General features: G+C 41.7%; 1 protein-coding gene and 1 long non-coding RNA gene across 5 annotated transcripts in view; one reads left to right on the top strand and one right to left on the bottom strand.

Moving 5' to 3' along the window:
• Positions 1–19,173, top strand: part of ube2f (ubiquitin-conjugating enzyme E2F (putative)) — a 202,353-nt gene that overhangs the window by 75,627 nt on the left and 107,553 nt on the right. For all 4 annotated transcript variants that reach the window (XR_011356456.1, XM_069934352.1, XM_069934355.1 and 1 more), the window contains exon 4: positions 14,698–14,727. Coding sequence is in view for 3 of the 4 variants with exons in the window: in XM_069934352.1 (XP_069790453.1) it covers positions 14,698–14,727 (30 nt within the window). In the remaining variant the exon portion in view is untranslated. The remainder of the gene's footprint in view (positions 1–14,697; positions 14,728–19,173) is intronic.
• Positions 5,230–18,562, bottom strand: LOC138761723 (uncharacterized). The gene is made up of 3 exons (XR_011356457.1): positions 18,493–18,562; positions 5,708–5,865; positions 5,230–5,566 (listed from the first exon to the last, which is right to left on the bottom strand). It is a non-coding gene; the product is annotated as an uncharacterized lncRNA (long non-coding RNA).

The following is a 19,173-nucleotide window of genomic DNA, read 5'->3' as shown; positions in this document are numbered from 1 at the left end:
CCAATTTTAGTTTTACTGCATAAGGCACTGACCCTGGGCTTGTAGAACTGATATGGAACATTGGGATCAATATAATTATTGGCTTGGATATCCATTTTATGTCCCTATTGCCCACTAAAAGGCTTCTGTCAAGTTTAAGTCTTGCCCATACTAATGTGGTAAATCAAAGGGAATTGCTTTCAGCCAAACATTTCCCAACTGGTTTGGTCTGGAGCCTGTAGCAGCTGTGAGGGATGAATGTTTTAATGCGTCATTGATGCTGCATTGTCACTCAGCCAATACCAGCAACTGCTGGTAAAGTTAGCTGTACCTCTTGAGGTTCTGTCATGCTTTCTGTCACCCATCCTAGTTCATCACTGTAGTGCTAAGCCCAACTTCAAGCCCAAATCAGTCATTTACCTTCAAGGAGTTGATTGGTGGTTTTACTTCTGTTGCACCAGTCCCATTTCTGCTAAAGATTGTGAGCACTTCCTCTGAACTATGGATTTTGCTTGCTTTATGTGATGAGGCTGCCAGAAACCAGAAATATTATGTGATCCTTGAAGTGCTGCTATTATGGCCTTTTAAACCACATACAGGGGTCCTTGAGCAAACAGTATGAAGCTGGAGGAACTTGGTGGGTCAGGCAGCATCCGTCAGTCAGTTAGCATTTCAGGTCAGGGCTCATGATCAAGCTGAAATTAGGAAGAGATGATATCAAGTATAACCTAACCATGGATGGTGCCATTTGCAGTTTTAGTGTTCCTCTACTGTTCTTGGTGTACTTGGCAGACAGCAACTGTAAAGTTGAGACATATAGCAGTGGAGATTGTCACCCCTAAAATGTAAGTACATGGTGAGGGGGTGGGAAGTGACGAGAAAAACGCTAGTCACCTAAATGACATAAAAAGTGGGATGCCTTTGTCATTTTCTGTTTCTCAATATTAAACTTTTATGTAACCTTAACTTGTGGATTAGGTGTTGTTACAAGCCCAGAGGACCCCAAATCCCAGCAGCAATAGATATTCACCAAGACAAATGGTTACTTAAACAAAAATTGTTTTTAATTATCTTTAAACATGAAAACAGAATCACACTTTAACTTATCACTATTGACTTAACTAACCTAACTTAACCCTCTTCTAATTCTAAGCGCACATGTATGTAATGTGTGTGTAAGTTTAGAAAAGTTCTTTAATTCACCGTTCAATCTCATTTCTCATTCCTCCAAGTTCACTGGTTGCTGGCAATTCTTATACTGTGCACAGAATTTAACATTTATGAAGTTCACCAGGTTTTGATTACCATTCAGGAAGGTTGTTGTCAGTTTTCAGAGAGAGATTTGTTGTTCCTGGATACAGATTGATCCCTTTTAATCAGCCACGTCAGTGACTTGCTGAAGAAACCTTAGTACACTGCAAAATCGAGTGAAAAAAATAACTGACATAGTGTAGGTGTTTGAGACCTTTGAAGAGAGCTTGATGCAGGATATTCCTGCCAAAACATTTTGAGGATAGTCATTGAGTTGTACAGCATAAAAATGGGCTCTTTGGCCCACTGTAACCCTGCTGACCTTTTTAACCATCTACACTAATTCTATTTGCTTGCATTAGGTCTGCATCCCTCTACCACTCCCTATTCAAGTGCCTGTCTTAGTTTCCCAAATGTAGTGATTATATCTGATTCCTCCACTATGGCAGCACATTCTAGATATGAACTACTCTCTTTAAACATTTGTCTCAATCTTCTTTTTAAACTCCTTCCTCTCACTATAAACCAAAGTTCTTTTGTTCTGATAGGTCGAAGATTCATGAAAAGATAGAATAGTGGTGAAAATGGTAAGCATGTACTCAGGAATGGCAGTGAAAAAAATCCATTTGGGAAAATGGGAAAAAGTTCAAAAGCAAAATGATGCAGATGCTAGAAAAAGCTGGATTTAATAAAAAGCCAGAAATATCTAACAGGTCAGCTGAATCTATATAGAGAGAAAATGGGTAATGCTTCAGGTCAGAAACTTTCAATCAGACTGGAAAATATTGGAAATGAGCTTGAAAGCATGCAGAAAAATGGGACCAGAGAGAATCAAAGGGAAAGTTTGTGATGAGTGGAAATCAGAAGCAATTGTGTGACATGGAGGGGCCAACTGAAGGAGATGGGAGAACTGAATGGAGTCAGCCCATGATGCAGGTTATCTTGTTTTAGAAAGATCTTGCTATTCTTTCATTGTTTCTGACTCAAAATTCTGCCATTCCTTACCCAAGTGCATCCAGCAAATACTTTCATAATATATGCCATTGACTCTGAAGAAGACAGCTCACTTCAACCTTTGCAAGGAGAATTAAGAATGTGCAATAATTACACTGGATAATGAAGATTTTTCGTCCTGAACACTTTTGGGTATATTTTACAGATTTTGGTCTGCTGATCATGAAAATCACTTAAAAAAAATAAATAAATAAAATTCTGTCACCTTCTGTTTATTAGATATAACCTATTTTAACGTGCTTCAACCATGACGTGCAATGTGTCATTGAAAATTCATTTTTTGGAATTGAGCAGCGACTTCCAGAGGTCCAGCAAAACATTACCAATCTACCGCATCTATGTACCATAATTATTCAAATTGTGATAATAAACCATAAATTGACCCCATGTCTTATCAAACGTGATCTTAATTTTCCTGACATTATGTCTAATTTTCTCTAGACACAAAAAGGACCTGGTATTCTGTAACCATTGCAAGTGGGTAGGTGGAAAATCATCTTTCCATTTCAACTGGATTTCTCTTCTGGTCAGCAATGTAGAAGATACTTAAACTTGTCTGATTTGATGTTAGGTTGTTGTCCAGAGTAGTTGAATATACTTGTCAAACTGTTGAGGAATTAAGCTGTTCACTCATGACTTCATAATAGGAGGGATACTTTTGTCCATTGATGGACAAGCTCTGGTTTGTTGGATTTAATAATTTTTGATTGAAATGTTAAATTAGACCTCTTTGTGTTTTCTTGGCCTCACATAAAAGTTTCCAAAGTATCTTTTGCCGGAAATGAATTTGTATTCTTGGCTAATATATGCATTGTCAACTAATATCAATAAACAAGACAACCTGCCCACAATCCCATTAATGCTTCTGAGATGGTGCTGCAAGCAAATTGGTGCTTCATTCTCTGATAGGCCACTGCCTTCTGTTTGCCACTGGATTTCCAGGGAAGTGGGTTGGCTTTTTAATAGATGCCTTAAATCCTTAGAATGAGTAGATGCCCCAGGTGTCCTGTGGTTCCTCTGGAGGCTCATGCAGGTAGTATGGTGTAACCAGGAGATACCTACATCCTGGCTGAGAGTGGGAGGAGTCTTGATCCCAATGCAAAAAGGTTTATCAGAAATCAGCCAATTCCACCAGCTCAGTCTCCTGAACTTTGAGGACAAAATATTCTTTATTGTGGTGGCATATAGGCTGTCAAGATATCTGCAAAGTAACCATCTGATTGATACATCAATCCAGAAAACAGGGATTTCGGGCTTCTCAGGCTGTCTGGAACATGCACAATCTGGTATTAGATCCATGTCGCCAAGAAAGAGGGAACAGATCTTCATGTGGTGTTCCTGGACCTCACCAATGCCTTTGGCTTGGTCCATCATAACATCTTCTGGACTGCTTTTAACTTCTCAGCATCCCAGTGGCCCTCACAAGCCTCATTAAGGTCTATTTCCAGGTTATGCAGATGTTTGACAACAGCAGACTACACCATAGTGTGACTACATCTGGAGATGGGATTCATGGTCTGTTGTACCATCTCCCCACTAGCCTTCACCATGGCCATGAAGGTGATCATTAGAGCATCTCCAATGTGTAGTTGAAGGGCAGAGCATAAGATCTGGCTTGACACTGCCGCCTGTCAGATCGTACATGGATGATGTCACAACAATGACCACAATTAGGGCTTGTATTGTACACCTGTTTGAGAAAGCTTAAGAGAACATAGAGCAGATTCGGATAAAGATCAAGCCGAGCAAGTCCAGAAGCATCTCCATCATCAAGGGGAAGCTGGTAGATCAATGCTTCCACGTGGGAAATGAGACGATTCCTACAGTCTTCGAGAAACCAGTGAAAAGCTTAGGTTGGTGGTATAACGCATCTCTCACAGTAGATACAGAGCAGGTACATCAGCTCAGGAAGAATGCCATCAGTAGCCTTGAGAGTATTGACAGAATCACACTACCTGGAAAATTAAAGCTTTGGTGTATGCGGTTTGGGCTCTTTCCACGTCTTATGTGGCCACTAACCCTGTATGAACTTCCAGTCTCGAGTATAGAAAAGCTGGAGAAGCTGATCAACTTGGCTTGGTCTTCCCAGATGCCTACAGCAAAGGAGTTTTTCAGAGGAGTATAAGTGTGCCAAAGTAAGACTGGAGATGATGTTAACAGAAGTGAGTGATCCATTTGTAGCTCAAGCTGCTGTCATCCTGGATACTGGGAATAAATGGATTCCATCAGAAGCAACTAAATAAGCAAAGATGGCACTCAAGCAAAGGGACATCGTGGGCCAAGTACAGCAAGGGAGGAACGGTCTTGGTCTTGGGGCCAGTACACCAGCCTGGAACAAAACTGCTCCATCTCAGATGCAGGCTTATGATAGAGGAGATATGTCGGCAGGAGGAGGCAGCAAAGTACGCAAAGGACGTTGCTTAGGCAAAACAAGGGGAATGGACAAGATGGGAAGGAGTGGAGAAAAGGAAGATTCCCTGGAAAGAGCTGTGGGAGATGGAGACATTCAAAGTAAGCTTCACCATCAGGGCTGCATATAATGTCTTGACATCTGCCATGAATCTCAGCCAGTGTTATGGAGAGGACCCCACATACTCCCTCTGCCCGACTTCAGCAACTCCAAAACATATTTTGGTGGGCTGCAAGACCAACTTCATTCAAGGCCATAACCAGGTGCAACAGTGTCTTTCAGCAGTCCTGGAAAATTGGCAAATGAGTGTTAATGGTCTACCTTCCCCTTCATCCCACTGGCAATTAACAGCATTTGTCTGGGAAGGTGAAGATCAAGCCAGAATGCTACATCAGGATCAGATTCCAAGCAGCTGGTGGGCACATGATTGGAAGATGGTGGCAGACTTAGGCCAGAGGCTCCGGCTCCCAAATGAAATCACAGAAACCAGACCTAGTGCTGTGGTTGGCCTCGCTGCATCTTGAGCTTTCAGATCCCTGGGAGGATACAGTGGAGGAGGCTTATGAATGCAAGAAACTGAGGTATGCTGAACTTGCAGCTGATGTTCAGCAACATGGCTGGAAGGCATAATTGATTACAAAGGCTCGATGATATTTTTGTCTTTATTTGCCATCCCTGTTTGACTTGTTCCTCACTACCTTTTGAGCTCCTGAACATCTCACTTTCTTGGCTGGTTGACCTACTGGTCAAGGATCCCTCTGAGAGGGAGGGATGGAAAATCTGACACTTCCTTCCAGGTAATTCCAGCTTCACTTTCTTTTCAACCAGTTCATGATTTCTTGGCACGAGTTGACAAGTCTGGATTCATTGCAAACCTTGTCTCCAGTCAAGCAAGGCCGATTGCTAAAAAATCTGGAATAAAATGATTTTATATTAACCCAGCTAAATTCTGTACAAGTCGTAATCATTGAATTAGAATTTTAACATCTAACTCTGTAAACCCTTGCTCCTAATTAGAGAAAGATAATATTTTTAGTTTAAACAGAAATGTACATATTTTCTTTTAACTCTATCCTTGGTTCCCATGGAATTAATTCATTTTGAAACGATTGATTTTGTCTATCCTTGACAGTCTGCAGTCCAGCCCATATTATTTTGAAGTAAGTTATTCTTTGTTCTGAAAATGAAAACTCCATCAGCTTGCACAGGAGCTGAAACATAATAAAAATGAACCAAATAAGGAAGTGCCTTCATTAAGTAGCTAATGATCTCAATTCAGTGATGTTAATCACTTCAATTTCAGTTTGATATCTCTAGATTACAGCACAATACTCCACTGAAAATTACCATGTTCCTATTTTTAAAAAAAAACTATATCTCCACGCTTTATAAATGTGCAATGATATTTGTTTGAATGATGTAGTGTGGGAGCATTTTCTCCAGACTGCTCGGCATGCAACCTCTGAAGGTTGATGATATATCTGGAGACTTGCTGTTAAATTCGTCATGGATTTACTTATTTGAGCTTGGAACTGAACACCGTGAATAATGGTGTGAGGTTTAGTTGATTTATTTACGTAATTATCCACTGCGAGGTTGGCTGTGTTCAAAGAACCAACTTCTGACCTCAGTTCTGAAGAGATGGTATCTGAGTCATAAGGTGAAAAGGATTGGTTTCTAAGGGATAATCACCTGTTGTTAGGCTCAAGGGGTGTAAGATTAAACCAGATATCTGCAGAAATTTAGAGACATTTGTGAAGTGTGTTTGAAATGACCTGAAAACCCAGACTTGAGGGAGGGAAAGGAAGGTGGATTGCCTGCAAAAGGACCTGAGAGAACCTGGTCTTTGGTATGGGGTTTGACAGCAGGAATGAGAGCCTCTGTGCAGTGTGGTGAGGCTGGGAGAGTGGCTTTATTATATATTAAAATTAGAAAGTCACCAATAGGCGTGGAGAATGTGAAAGGCAAAAAATTCTGGAAGTATTTACAAGCACCTGTGGAGAGTGTAAACATTTCACATTTTTTCAAGTATTTTAGGATCTTTTATATTTCACATTTCCAGCATGTGAGGTTATATGTTAATTGAATTGACTTGAAAGCCAGCTTTTCCACAGATTGATAGTGAATGTGATGTTGTGTCATCCTTTTTATAAAGCAATAAACAGCCTTAGGGATGAAGTGGCAGAAAGTTTTTTTCTTCCCTGTTGAGATTGTATTTCAAAATCTGTACTATTTTAATGATTCAGGAAACGAATGTTTGGGGGAAAAATCTGTTATTTGCTGCACTTAGGTTAAACTTCCTGATCAATTTTGTATGTGTTGTATTTCATATTCAGGTACTTTTTTTTCACTGTACGTTGTTCAAATACCTTTGTGACATTATTATTCCGATGGGCAGGTCCATAAGTATGGTGATGTTAAAATGGCATTTGATTTCCATGCATGTTTTAAGATCACATTCTGACTCGCAGTGTTGTTGCTGGCTGATGAAGGTTTTTAGTCCATCAGAAGACTGATTTGTTCAGTTGAAGCCAGGGAATGGCCAAATTTTCCTTGGTTTTGACTCGACTTGAATTTGACTGCACTCCATGAGAAGGCCGAAGCGAGCAAGGCTACTGGCCACCATCATGTCAACCTTCTACAGGAACTCTAATGAGAACTTCCTGGCCGACTGCACTATGCTGTTGTATGGTTGCTGTAGAGTAGTGGAGGGCAATCCACAAGATTATAAGAGTGGCGGAAAGGATCACTAATGGCTTCCTCACCCATGTCAACTTAATTTTCCGGGATCGTTGTCTGAAGAGGGCGTGAAAATTGGACCCCCACTATGACGCATACAGCATCCTTCAATTACTCTCTCCAGTGCCAGCACCACAAAGGCTGAGAAACACCTTCCCATGGGCAGCAAGAATGATGAATAACGAAATGAACTGTTCACAGCGAAGAATGTTAATTTATTTTTCTAGATGTATAATTGTCCTGCATTATATGTATTGCTGTCTGAATGTATGTTATGGCTGGTTGCGTTTGCTTGTTTTGCACCGAAGAATTACCATTTCATTGGGTTTTTCTGGTGCAATAGGATGATAAATAAACTTGAACTTGTTTTGTTCTGGTGTCCTCCAGGATATCTTTCATTTTGGGTTTTGGCAGGACCACATGGTTCTATCCCCTTATCAAATCCTTGGTCCAAATCCATGATCAAAGTTAATGTTCAGATTTTATTGTCCAAATACAAACATGAATCAGGATTTATTGTCATGAGCACACCACGAAAGTAATTGTTTTGCAGCCCCATTACAGATGCAAATATTGCTATAAATTACATTTTAAAGAATAGTGCAAAAGAAGAGTAAGTGGTAGAGGGGAAGAAGCTGTTTTTGTATGGCTGGGTGTTTGTCTTCAGGCTCCTGTGCCTCCTTCCTGATGGTGGCAGTGTGAAGGGCATGGCCTGGGTGGTGAGAGTCCTTGAGCATGGAGGCTGTTTTCTTAAGATGCTGCCTCTTATAAATATCTTTGATGGAGTGAAGATTGACAGGCATGGAGGCGCTGGCCAAGTTCACAACTCCCTGTAGTTTTTTCCTGTCCTGTGCATTGGCACCTTCATCCCAGACAGTGATGCAACCAGTCAGAATGCTCTCCACGGTGCACCTGTAGAAATTTAAGTCTTTGGTGACATGCCAAATCTCCTCAAAGTCCTTACAAAGTATAGCCGCTGGCGAGCTTTTTTTGTGATTGCATTGACATAGAGGCCCTAGGAATTTTAAGTTCTTAACCATGACCCCTCGATGAGGACTGGTTTATGTTCTTCTGGTTTCCCCCTCCTGAAGTCCAGTCAGTTCCTTAGTTTTGCTAAGTTGATGTGACACCACTCAACTAGCCGATCTTTCTCATTCCTGTATGCATCCTCCTCGCTGACTGTGATTCTGCCGATGACCATCATGTCATCAGTAAATTTATAGATGGCATTTGAATTGTGCCCAGCAGACAGTCATGGGTGTAGAGCAGTGGGCTAAGCACAAATCCTTGAGGTGCACCTGTGCTGATTGTCAGTGAGGAGGAGACAGTTTCCGATCTGTACTGATTGTGGTCTTCCGATGAGGAAGTCGAGGATCCATTTGTAGAGGGGGGGTACAGAGGCCCAGGTTTTGGAGCTTGTTGACCAGTACAGAGGTTTTATGGTGATGATATTGCATGTCATCACATACATCAGGGTGGCCAACCTTTTAATTTTAAATTTAGACATACAGCACGGTTACAGGCCATTTTGGCCCATGAGCCCGTGCTGCCCAATTAACCGATACCTTGTACGTACTCGGGGGCCAAAATGGCCTGTTTCTGTGCTGTATATCTGTGATAGTATGGGATCCTCTCATCACTGTATATATTTGCATATAGTGATAATGATTGGCTGAGAGCTGTAGCCACACTTACTGGCCAGGTCATAAAGGGCTGCACCTAACCAGATCCAGGTCAGTCTGGACTGGTCAACCTCGATGTACTATACTCCAGTCCTTTGTTAATAAAAGCCTTGGTTTGAGTCAACAAGTCTGAGTTGTTCGACGTGCTACAATGTCTAAATTAAAAATTAAAAGATTGGCCATCCCTGACATACACGATATCAGATCCAGCCTTGAGATTCTTTTTCCTACTTATTGGTAACTGTACACTGTATTCAAGAAAAAGTAATGTAAACAAAAGAGAGAAATGTAAACAACCTGGCTGTGCAATACCTAAAAAATATTTACTAATATATGTGCAAAGACAGAGTCCTTAAGTGGGTCTCTGATTGAGTCTGATGGTGGAGGAATAACAACTGTTCCTGAACCTGGTGGCACCAATACCTTTTTCCTGGAGGTAGCAGTCCTGGGTGGTGTGGATCCTTGATGATCGCTACTGCTCTCCAACGGTAGCATTCCATATAGATATTGTTGATGCTAGGGAGAGTTTTGCTTGTGATGTACTAGGTTGTGTCCACTAACTTTTGCAGGACTTTCCACTCAGCCCCCATATCAGGCCATGATGCAGCCAGTCAGCACGCTTTCCACTACACATCTGTCAAAGTTTTCCAAGGTTTCCTGTGTCATATTGCATCTCTGTAAACTCTTGAGGAAGCAGAGGCACTAACTTGCTTTCTTCATGATGACATTAGTTCGTTGGGTCCTGTAGGGGCTAAAAGGGTCAAAAATGTGTAAAGAACTTACTTAGCTTATTAGGTCAGCATCCCGTTGGTCCCTGTGTGGTTGTCGGAGGCATCCTGAGTTAGTTTTTACTTTTCGTGGTCATCTTTGATGTTCTGCGCATGCATGGTTCCAGGAGTTTGCGCAGTGCATTCAAGGTTGGAGTGCCGGCTGGAGCATACACAGTGCTTTTGGGTTTTGTAGTGCTGGTTGGAGCATGTGCAGTGAGGCAGAGCGCGAATCGGGAGTTTTAGATATAATGTTATAAAACATGGCAGAAATATAAAGAAGAGTGAGTGAGATTGACATAACTTTAGTTGACCGTGATCGTAAATGTTACTGGAAGTTAAAACAGGTGTTATTGAATATTTAATTTCAACGTTAAAAGATAATTTCAAGTTTGTGTTGAAATAAAGGATTTAAATACATCTGGACTTCTATTGAAACTATAGTACAACTCCAATTATCCAAAATGGTTGGGACTGGGCTCATTTTGGATAAACTTTTTTTTTTCAGAGAACCGGTCACTTTATTAAAACAGACCAGTAGCAATAGCAAATCACTTGTAATGATGTTTAAACAAAAACAATAACAAGGTAATGCTTTTTGAGCATTAAAATAATGTTTAATTTCCAACCAAAAAAAATGCTGGCCATCGCCGATCACCGACACTTCCCCACTGATGCCCCCGCTCCTGTCCAGGAGCCCGAGGATCCTGTTCCTACCCAGGAGCCCAAGGATCCTGCTCCTGCCCGGGAGCCCGAGGTGTTTCTCTCCCCCCCACCCCACTACTGCCGGCACCGGGAGCCCAAAGACCCCAGTCAGTTCGGCTCAAAAAATTTTTTTTGATAAATGAGGATTTTTGGATATCCTCATTTATCCGAAATTTTAAAAATAAATTTCGAAAACTAAGGATTTTGAAGAATCTGATTTTGGATAATTGGAGTTGTACTGTATTTGAAAACGTGTCACTAATATGAGTGGACATAGCCGTCAAGTGACTTATTTATTGGATTGAAGTCCTTTTGTAAATGTGATATAGAGTGTAGGAACAAAGAATAATGAATATTAAAACTATTATTTAAAGCAGCGAGCAAGATGGTTAGGATAAATTTCTTCTGACTGCTGTTGGTTTATGGACTATTTTAGCACAGCATAAAATTGAAAGAGTGGCCATGGTATTTTTTAGTGAAAGAGGAAATAAATATTGCAGAATATCTAAAAATTTATTCATCTTTGTCTTGGTCTGCAACTAAATCTTTATAGCCCTTCCTTTCCCTTTAGGTTAAGATATTTATTTTTGAATTAAGGTTCTAGCCACACAGCTAGGGAATTTAATCTTGATAGTATTGTTTAATTCAATTACATCATCTCTCATTCTTCTAAATAGGTCTTCTTTGCTTAATCTGTTCTCGTATGACAAACATACCCATCTAAGGAATCTGATGAAACTCCCTCCAATGCAAGGATAAGAATCCTAAATTAGAAAGATCACATCTGACAACACTATTCTAGATGCAGTCTCGTGAAGGCTCTAGGTCAGCCATTCTCAATGGGAGCCAGAGCATATTTAAGGGGGGGGGGAGGGCATGCACTGAAATCATAAAATATTTTTGATGTTTTTATGTAGTCAATTGGAGAAAAGTACAGAAGGAACCAATTAAACTTGACTGCCTCACAGTGAAGGGGTCCATAAACTTTGAGCAGAGTCCTAAGGAAGCCAGAACCAAGAAAAAGGTTGAGAGAATGGCTGCTTGAGATAATTAGATCAAGGTGCCTCTACTCATGTTGAAATTTTTTAGCAATAAAGGCCAACATGATGTCTCCTTTAAAAATTGTTTTCTGATCCTGCCGATTAAATTAATGAAACAATCACTCTGCTGGAGGAACTCAATGGGTTGTGCAGCGTCATTGAAAGCAAAATTGTCAACACTTTGGACTCAGACCAAGGAGGAAGAGTTCAGAGTGGAGATGGCTAGTGTAATGTAGGCAGGGTTGGTGTGGTTCGATGGGCTGGTGGGAGAGTGATGAATAAGGAAGGGGTGAAGGATGACAGACAGACGCAGTTGATTAACAGGTGCCATACAAAGAAGGAGAGAGACAAGATGAAAAAATGATCATTGGTGAAGGGTTCCAGCCTGAACCGTTGACGATTCTCTTTCTCCCACTGATGCTGCTCAATCTACTTTAGCAAATAGTTTCTTGTTCCAGCATCTGTAATCTTCTGTGTCTCCAATTAAATTAATGATTTATATTCAAAGAGACAAAGGTAGCTCTGAGCAACACCACTTCCCATCACTAACCATTTAAAACAAATACTCTGCATTTTTAACTAAAATGAATGACCTCACATTTTGCCAAATTACATTCCATATGCTATTTCATTCCCTATGTCCTTATGAAGCCTCTTTTTATTCTTCATAAATCCACCTATCATTGTATTAGCAGCAAACGGATATATTGTGGTTTACTCCCTCGCTTGTCAGTGGCTGGTACCTGAACAGGACGAGGTTCGAAACTCAAAACACAATGCTGGAGAAACTTAGCAAGTTAAACTGCGTCCATTATATCTTCTCTTTGGCTTGGCTTCGCGGACGAAGATTTATGGAGGGGGTAAAAGTCCACGTCAGCTGCAGGCTCGTTTGTGGCTGACAAGTCCGATGCGGGACAGGCAGGCACGGTTGCAGCGGCTGCAGGGGAAAATTGGTGGGTTGGGGTTGGGGTTAGGTCCATTATATAGCAAAGATAAAAAATACATAACCAACGTTTTGGGCTTGAGCCCTTCACCAAGGCATGGAAAAATGTTGGCAGGTGTCCAAATAAAAGGGTAAGGGGAGGTGTATTTGCAAAGGCAGGAGGTAATAGGTGGAGAAGAGAGGGAGGGCACAGCAGCAAGGAGAAGAGGGATGGTGAGGTGAATAGAGAGGGAAGGGGGTGGAGAGCTGACAGGGAGGAGGGAAAGGAGAGCAGGTTAGCAGAAAGTGGAAAAGTTGATGTTAATGCCATCCGGCTGGAGAGTGCCCAGATGGAAAATCAGGAGTTCCTCTAATTTATGGGTGGTCTTGGTGGGATAGTACATGAGCCCATGGACAGACATGTGAGTATGGGAGTGTGACACAGAACTGAAATGGCTGGCCACTGAGAGGTCCCTGTCACTGGTGTGACAGAGCTAAGGTGAGCAGCGAAGCAATCTTCCAGTCTCTCCGATGAAGGCCACAAAGGGAGCACCAGATGCAGTAAATAAGACCTGCAGATACACAAGTTAAGAGTTGCTTCACTTGAAAGGCCTATATGGGGCCCTGGGCTGTGGTGAGGGAGGAGGATTGGGTGCAAGTGTGGCACCAAAAGCCATAGGGGAAGGTGCCGGAGAGTGGGTGCGATTGGTGGGGAGGGATGCGTGCACAAGTGAGTCTGGAGAGAGCAGTCCCTACGGAAGGAGGAGAGTGGAGGATGTTTCTGGTAGTGGGATTTTGTTTTAAGTGCCAGAAATTGCGGAGGATAATGTGTTGGATGCAGAGGCTGGTGGGGTGGTAGGTGAGGACAAAAGGGGAACCTGTGACAAGGATTCCCTTTATCCTCACCTGTACACCCTCTGCCCCCAGATGCAACAAACACAGGATTCCCCTTGACCTCACCTACCACCCCACCAGCCTCTGCACCACCTATGCTTCTAGACACAATAAACACGATTCCCCCTGTCCTTACCTACCAATCCATCAGCCTCAATATACAACACAATATCCTCTCGACTTTCCAGCATCTACAACAGGATCCTGCTACCAGACACATTTTCCTCACTCTGCCTTCTATAGGGGCTGGGCCCTTCGTGACTCCCTCATGCACTTAATCCTCCCCTCCAATTATTCCCCAGGCACCTTCCCCTGTGGCCGCAGGAGGTGCCACACTTGCACCTACACCTCCTCCCTCACCACAGTCCGGGGCCTCAAACAGACCTTTCAAGTGAAACAACACTTCACTTGGGTATCCGCTGAATTGATTCACTGCATCTGGTGCTCCCTTTGTGGATTTCTCTACATCAGAGAGACTGGGCGCAGATTGGGAGATTGCTTCACCGAGCACCTTCGCTCTGTCCATACCAATGATAGGGAACGCCCAGTGGCCAATCATTTCAGTTCTGTATCACACTCCCATACTCGCATGTCTGTCTGGGGCCTTGTGTACTATCCCACCAAGACCACCCGTAAATTGGAGGAACAACACCTGATTTTCCGTCTTGGCACTCTCCAGCCAGATGACATTAACATCAACTTTTCCGCTTTCTGCTAACCTGCTCTCTTTCACCCCCCCCCCCTCCATCACCACCACCACACCCCCTTCCTTCTCCCTGTCAGCTCTTCACCCTTTTCCCTCTCTATTCAGCTAGCCATCCCTCTTCTCCATGCTGCTGCGCCCTCCCTCCCTTCTCCACCTATTCCCTCCTGCCTTTGTGATCATGCCTCCCCTTTACCCTTTTATTTGGATACCTGCCAACATTTTTCCCTACCTTGATGAAGGGCTCAAGCTCAATGTCAGTTATGGAACTTTATTCTTGCTATTCTGTATAAAGCACACGGTTTGATCTGCTGAGTTTCTCCAGCATTGTGTTTTAACTTCAACTGTGGTGTCTGCAAACTTGATTGTTTGACTTCAAAGTTAGGAAGTGAAGTGAGGGGTTGATATCTACCTCATGCACTTCGAACAGGTAAAGGGGATGAAGAACAGAAATTTAATAGAAAAATAAACAGGGAGCTAAGATTGGGAGAGAATCTGATAAACGATTCATGTGCTGCAAACTATAATCGATTGTTTGGGTCATTTAATTTTTACTGGACACTAATCTTGTGTATCTTTCTCTTCCATTAGAAGTTCCAGAACTTGAAGCAAACCTACCTAGTAAGTAAAACATTTATTTATAACAATTTAATGTGATATTAAGAATACTTTTATATGCTAAACTCCATGCTCTTTGTTGAATGGAACAATTGGTATACAAAGTTGTTTACAGACAAAGCAAAAGTTTGGGAATTGCCTCAGTGTTCTGTTTTTTTTTTAAAAAACGCAATGTACATCTGAATACTCAGCTTTGAGAAGTGAGTTACAGATCAGGTATTTTTGGGCTGATCATGTTGTAAATTAAGAATTAGGTTTATATTTTGGCCTAAGTTTTCAGGGTGATATGACATTGAATTTGGGTTGAATAATTGGAGAGTTAGTTTGGCTATGTGTCCTGAGATGGGACTTTGTGTTTAGAGCTGGGATTTGGGCTTAGAATTTGAGTCTGGTTTTGAGGGCTGAGAGTTTAGGATGAGCTTTTCCCATTGGAGAATGGATTTTGCCTGGGGCATTTGGGGTTGTTTATTATTTTGACAAGTAACCTTTTGAAATGAAGTTTTTGGGTTGGGATGCTGATGTGAGTTGAACATGTCAAAAATGAGTTATAAGAAAAATTAATAAGATTTTGGGAAATAGCAGCAAATTTTGGATTTTCCAGTGGAAAAAGAGGCTGGAAACTAGGTGGTGATTAGCAGGAATTCAAGATGGAAGAAGACTTATTTTTAGTGAAGGAATGGTTTTTCAAGGAAGAGCATAGTACCAATGCAAATTCCCTTTACAGGTCCAAATATTCTGGGACAGGAAGAAAATAGTTGTTGATGCTTGAGTGAGAATGGGGTCAAAGTAGTAGGAAGTGGATCTTTTGGATAAGATGAGTATGGATATGGCATGGGAGAAATGTGGGGCACAAGGAAAAAGAAAGGAACTGTTCACTTTCAAGGGAGGCATGTTTTTGAGCACCTTGAGAGGATTTGGGTTGGCAGGTTATGCAAAAGGAAAGCAGCAGAAATCTTCCCAGGATGGCTACTTCCTAAGAATTTAAAAAAATATATATAATTTCTTGATGACAGAAATTACAAGAGCTCCATGTACTTGATACAGAATTTTCACAGGGAACAAAGACTATGAAGTTGGAGGTTGAAAATGGCGATATTTTTTTGAGTGGATTCAAAATAATCTGTGTAAGGGGGCACAGAAGTTTGGATAGAGCACTTTGCAAAGAAGTGTTTGGTGTTTGCTTTATGTATAACCAAGGACGTGGTAGCAGCAAGTGCATGTGACATGGTGTGATTGGAGTGTTTTGATGTTGAGAGTTTATTGTCATGTACAACAGTACAGTGTATGGATGCACCAAAATTCTTGTTTGCTTCAACCACACAAGTATGCAAGGTACCCCAACTTCAATAGTATGAATTAAATTGCTACAATTATGCCAAGACCCAAATATAAAAGGATAAATAAATATTAATATATAGGGGAAAGAATTGTGAGCTAAGCATAGTATAGATTTGAGAAAAATACATATCAAATTCAAGAGCTGGAGCCTGCAGAATTATAGGTGGACCTGATCATTATTTTTAACAGTGCCTACATCTTTTGAGGCAGCCTATTTTATTCTCATTAGTTTTTTTTCATTTTGTGTCCTCGTGACCCTTACCCTTGGGACTAAAGAGTGTTTGTGTCGTGGTTTTTGCAGGTTTACAAAGAGAAAATCTGGATGTTATTAAATGGAAATGGTGCATGCAATTGCATGTATTTGATCAAATGAGGACCCAAACTTGCTTAAAGGAAGATTATCCTTGAGCCAGAGCAATTTGCTGTGTCTCCAGTCTCATGGAGTGCTCATGGTAACAGGGGAAGGTCCCACAAGCTTCCATGTGAACTGCTTCCCTACATCTGATCACAATTTTAAAATAATTTTCTGCTCTCTTGGTCAGTATCTTGCGTCAATTGAACAGATGAAAATGATTAGTTGATTTGTCATCTGAACCATCCACAAGCACACTTTTGTGGAATCTTTGTTCAATTGTATACTCGCTTACACATATGACTGTAATTTTTTTAATATAAATTTTGATTCTTGCTCCTAAAGTTGGTGGTCCACCACTGTGGTACAACTCATTTGTGGCTTTTGCTGGGAGAATGTTCAGGGGCTACATTTCTAAGGATAACGTTAGTCCTGTTAGGTGACGATTCATATTGGCAAGCTCCTTATACCTGTAACTGCATTTAGTACTCATCATCGAAGCTCAATCTACATGTAGAACCCTAAATAATAACAATCAATGAATTTTCCTATGGAAAGGAAGTGACCTCTATGCTCAATTCAGTTATTATTGAAGTCTAGACATCCAGTGTTCCTGCTGGTTCACTGGACAGTAACCATGAGCACAAACTGGAGATTTTCTTTTCTCCTCATCTTGAAGACAGGTGATGCCATAGATAAATTATCTATTTTAGTAACTTATAGCAGCTACAGCTCAGTTCTTCCTTTTTGTATGTTGCCTAAATTGAGTTTGGGGAAATTAAACAGGTTAAATAGCTGCATATCACCAGATCATTCCAGTATGAAAGATTTTGGTCAAATGTACAAGTACAATGTACAGATCCACTGAAATTTGTGCTTGCTGCAGCCACATACAATAAGTGCATAAGTACAAATGGCCCATACACTGACCTCCTAGGTCAAGGGAAACCTGTCACTGTTTTTTTTTGGTGCAGATTCTCCAGAGGAAATAGAATGACTTGCCTGGAAAAGTTAATGTAGTTGATGATGTCCCTTATTGTATTATACAATGTCCCAGGTCTTTGGCTAAAGCTCACTTTGAACCATGTTTCTCAATGGCAGATACACTAAAGCTATGGCTGGCTGTCAGAGAGGTTCTGGGTTGTACTTAATAAATACAGACATGCAGTTATGTGAGTGAAACACAAAAGTCTGCAGCTGCTGTGATTGTAGTTAAAACACACTGAAATGCAGGAAGACCTCAGCTGGTCTTTTCAGTGTCCATATAAAGCAAAGATATATTGCTGACATTTCGGGCCAGAGCCCTTTTACAAGGAATAAGTAGAATGATCCAGAAGCAGGAAATCTCAGAAAGTCTCAGAATTCAGGAGAAGAATCCAGACCCATCAAAAGGTGTTAATCAGATATGATAAGGGAGGAGGTAAGAATTTATCATGTTTGTGTGAAAGGAAACAGGGAAGGGAGAGACAAAGCTGGGAGAAGGCGGGGAGGGCTGAAGTGGGGTGGGGGGGGGGGGGGGTTAATGAAAGCCAGAGAAGTCGATATTAATGCCATCTGGGTGGAGGGTGCCCAGTTGGATGATGTGTGCTTTTTTCTCCAATATGCGAGTGTGCACCTTGTGCTATAAGTGAACTTCACCAAGAGAAGAGGCAGCATGCCACAGAGATAACTGATGTAGACAGGCGTTTTGAACTGCTTGTCACTGTTAGTGGCTGACCTGGTGAAAGGGGCCAGTGACTCTTTTGAATTCTGGCACGTTGGGAGATTGGGAATGTGGTCCCCAAACCCTTGAGTCAGTGTTAAAATTATGTAAATCATAAGTTACAAAACTTAAACTTGTCCATAAAATAGAAACAAACATTAGCAGCAAAAATTACCAATATAATAACCATATGTGTTCTATTTAGACCTCTAATAACATAAAAAAACTGTTCCTTAATATGCTTCACCACTACATCCACACTATTTTTCCCCCAGGAAACCTAGATATGTGCCCCATTTTTGTGTATAGCTATCCAATTTATCAAACTGTATGTCTGCATTCAAACACTGCCATTTTGGCCTTCTCTAAAGCATACTTCTGAAATGATGGTTCTGTAACGAACAAAGCCACAGCAGTTGGTGTGAGTTGGTTTAACTTATTTTACTGGAACCCCTGTGTGAGCTTATAAGCACAGCCCCCCCCCGTGAAACTTTGCTGCCCCTGGACCATTGTGATGTCATACTGGAGGGCTGGCAACGCTCCCGGGGTCTCGGGGCTCTCAATCCTGCACGAGCCTGCACCTCCGTGACCCAGTTCGCTTGCGGATCAGTGCAGCCTGATTTGTAAACCCCCCCCCCCCCGAAACTGGTGTCAGGAGGTGATGAGTCCATTCATTATATAAAGTTCTTTCGTTTAAGCAGGTGACATCTCTACCATGATCACCTACTGTTCCAGGTTGACATGTGCCGGCTTGATGCAATCAGTGGTGAATTCTTCTTCCCTGTCTCCAATGTCCAAAACCACATCATTCCATTGTGTCGGATCACTTTGTAAGGACTCTCATACGGCCGCTGAAGTGAAGTTCGATGGGTCTCCCTGCACACAAACACCTACTGGAAATCCTTGAGCTCCCTTGGGATGTAGGAGGTAGTAAGACCATGGCATGAGGATGAGGCAGGCGCCAGGGTGCCGACTTTTTCCTGAAGTTAGGAGAGTGATGGGTGGTTCTTCCCGTCCTCGGGCTGGTGGTATGAATTCAACTTGGATTGTAAGCAGG

The sequence above is a fragment of the Narcine bancroftii genome, chromosome 4 (genome assembly GCF_036971445.1).
Source record: "Narcine bancroftii isolate sNarBan1 chromosome 4, sNarBan1.hap1, whole genome shotgun sequence".
In the NCBI taxonomy this organism is placed as follows: Eukaryota; Metazoa; Chordata; class Chondrichthyes; order Torpediniformes; family Narcinidae; genus Narcine; species Narcine bancroftii.
This window is presented reverse-complemented; position numbering and strand designations above follow the sequence as displayed.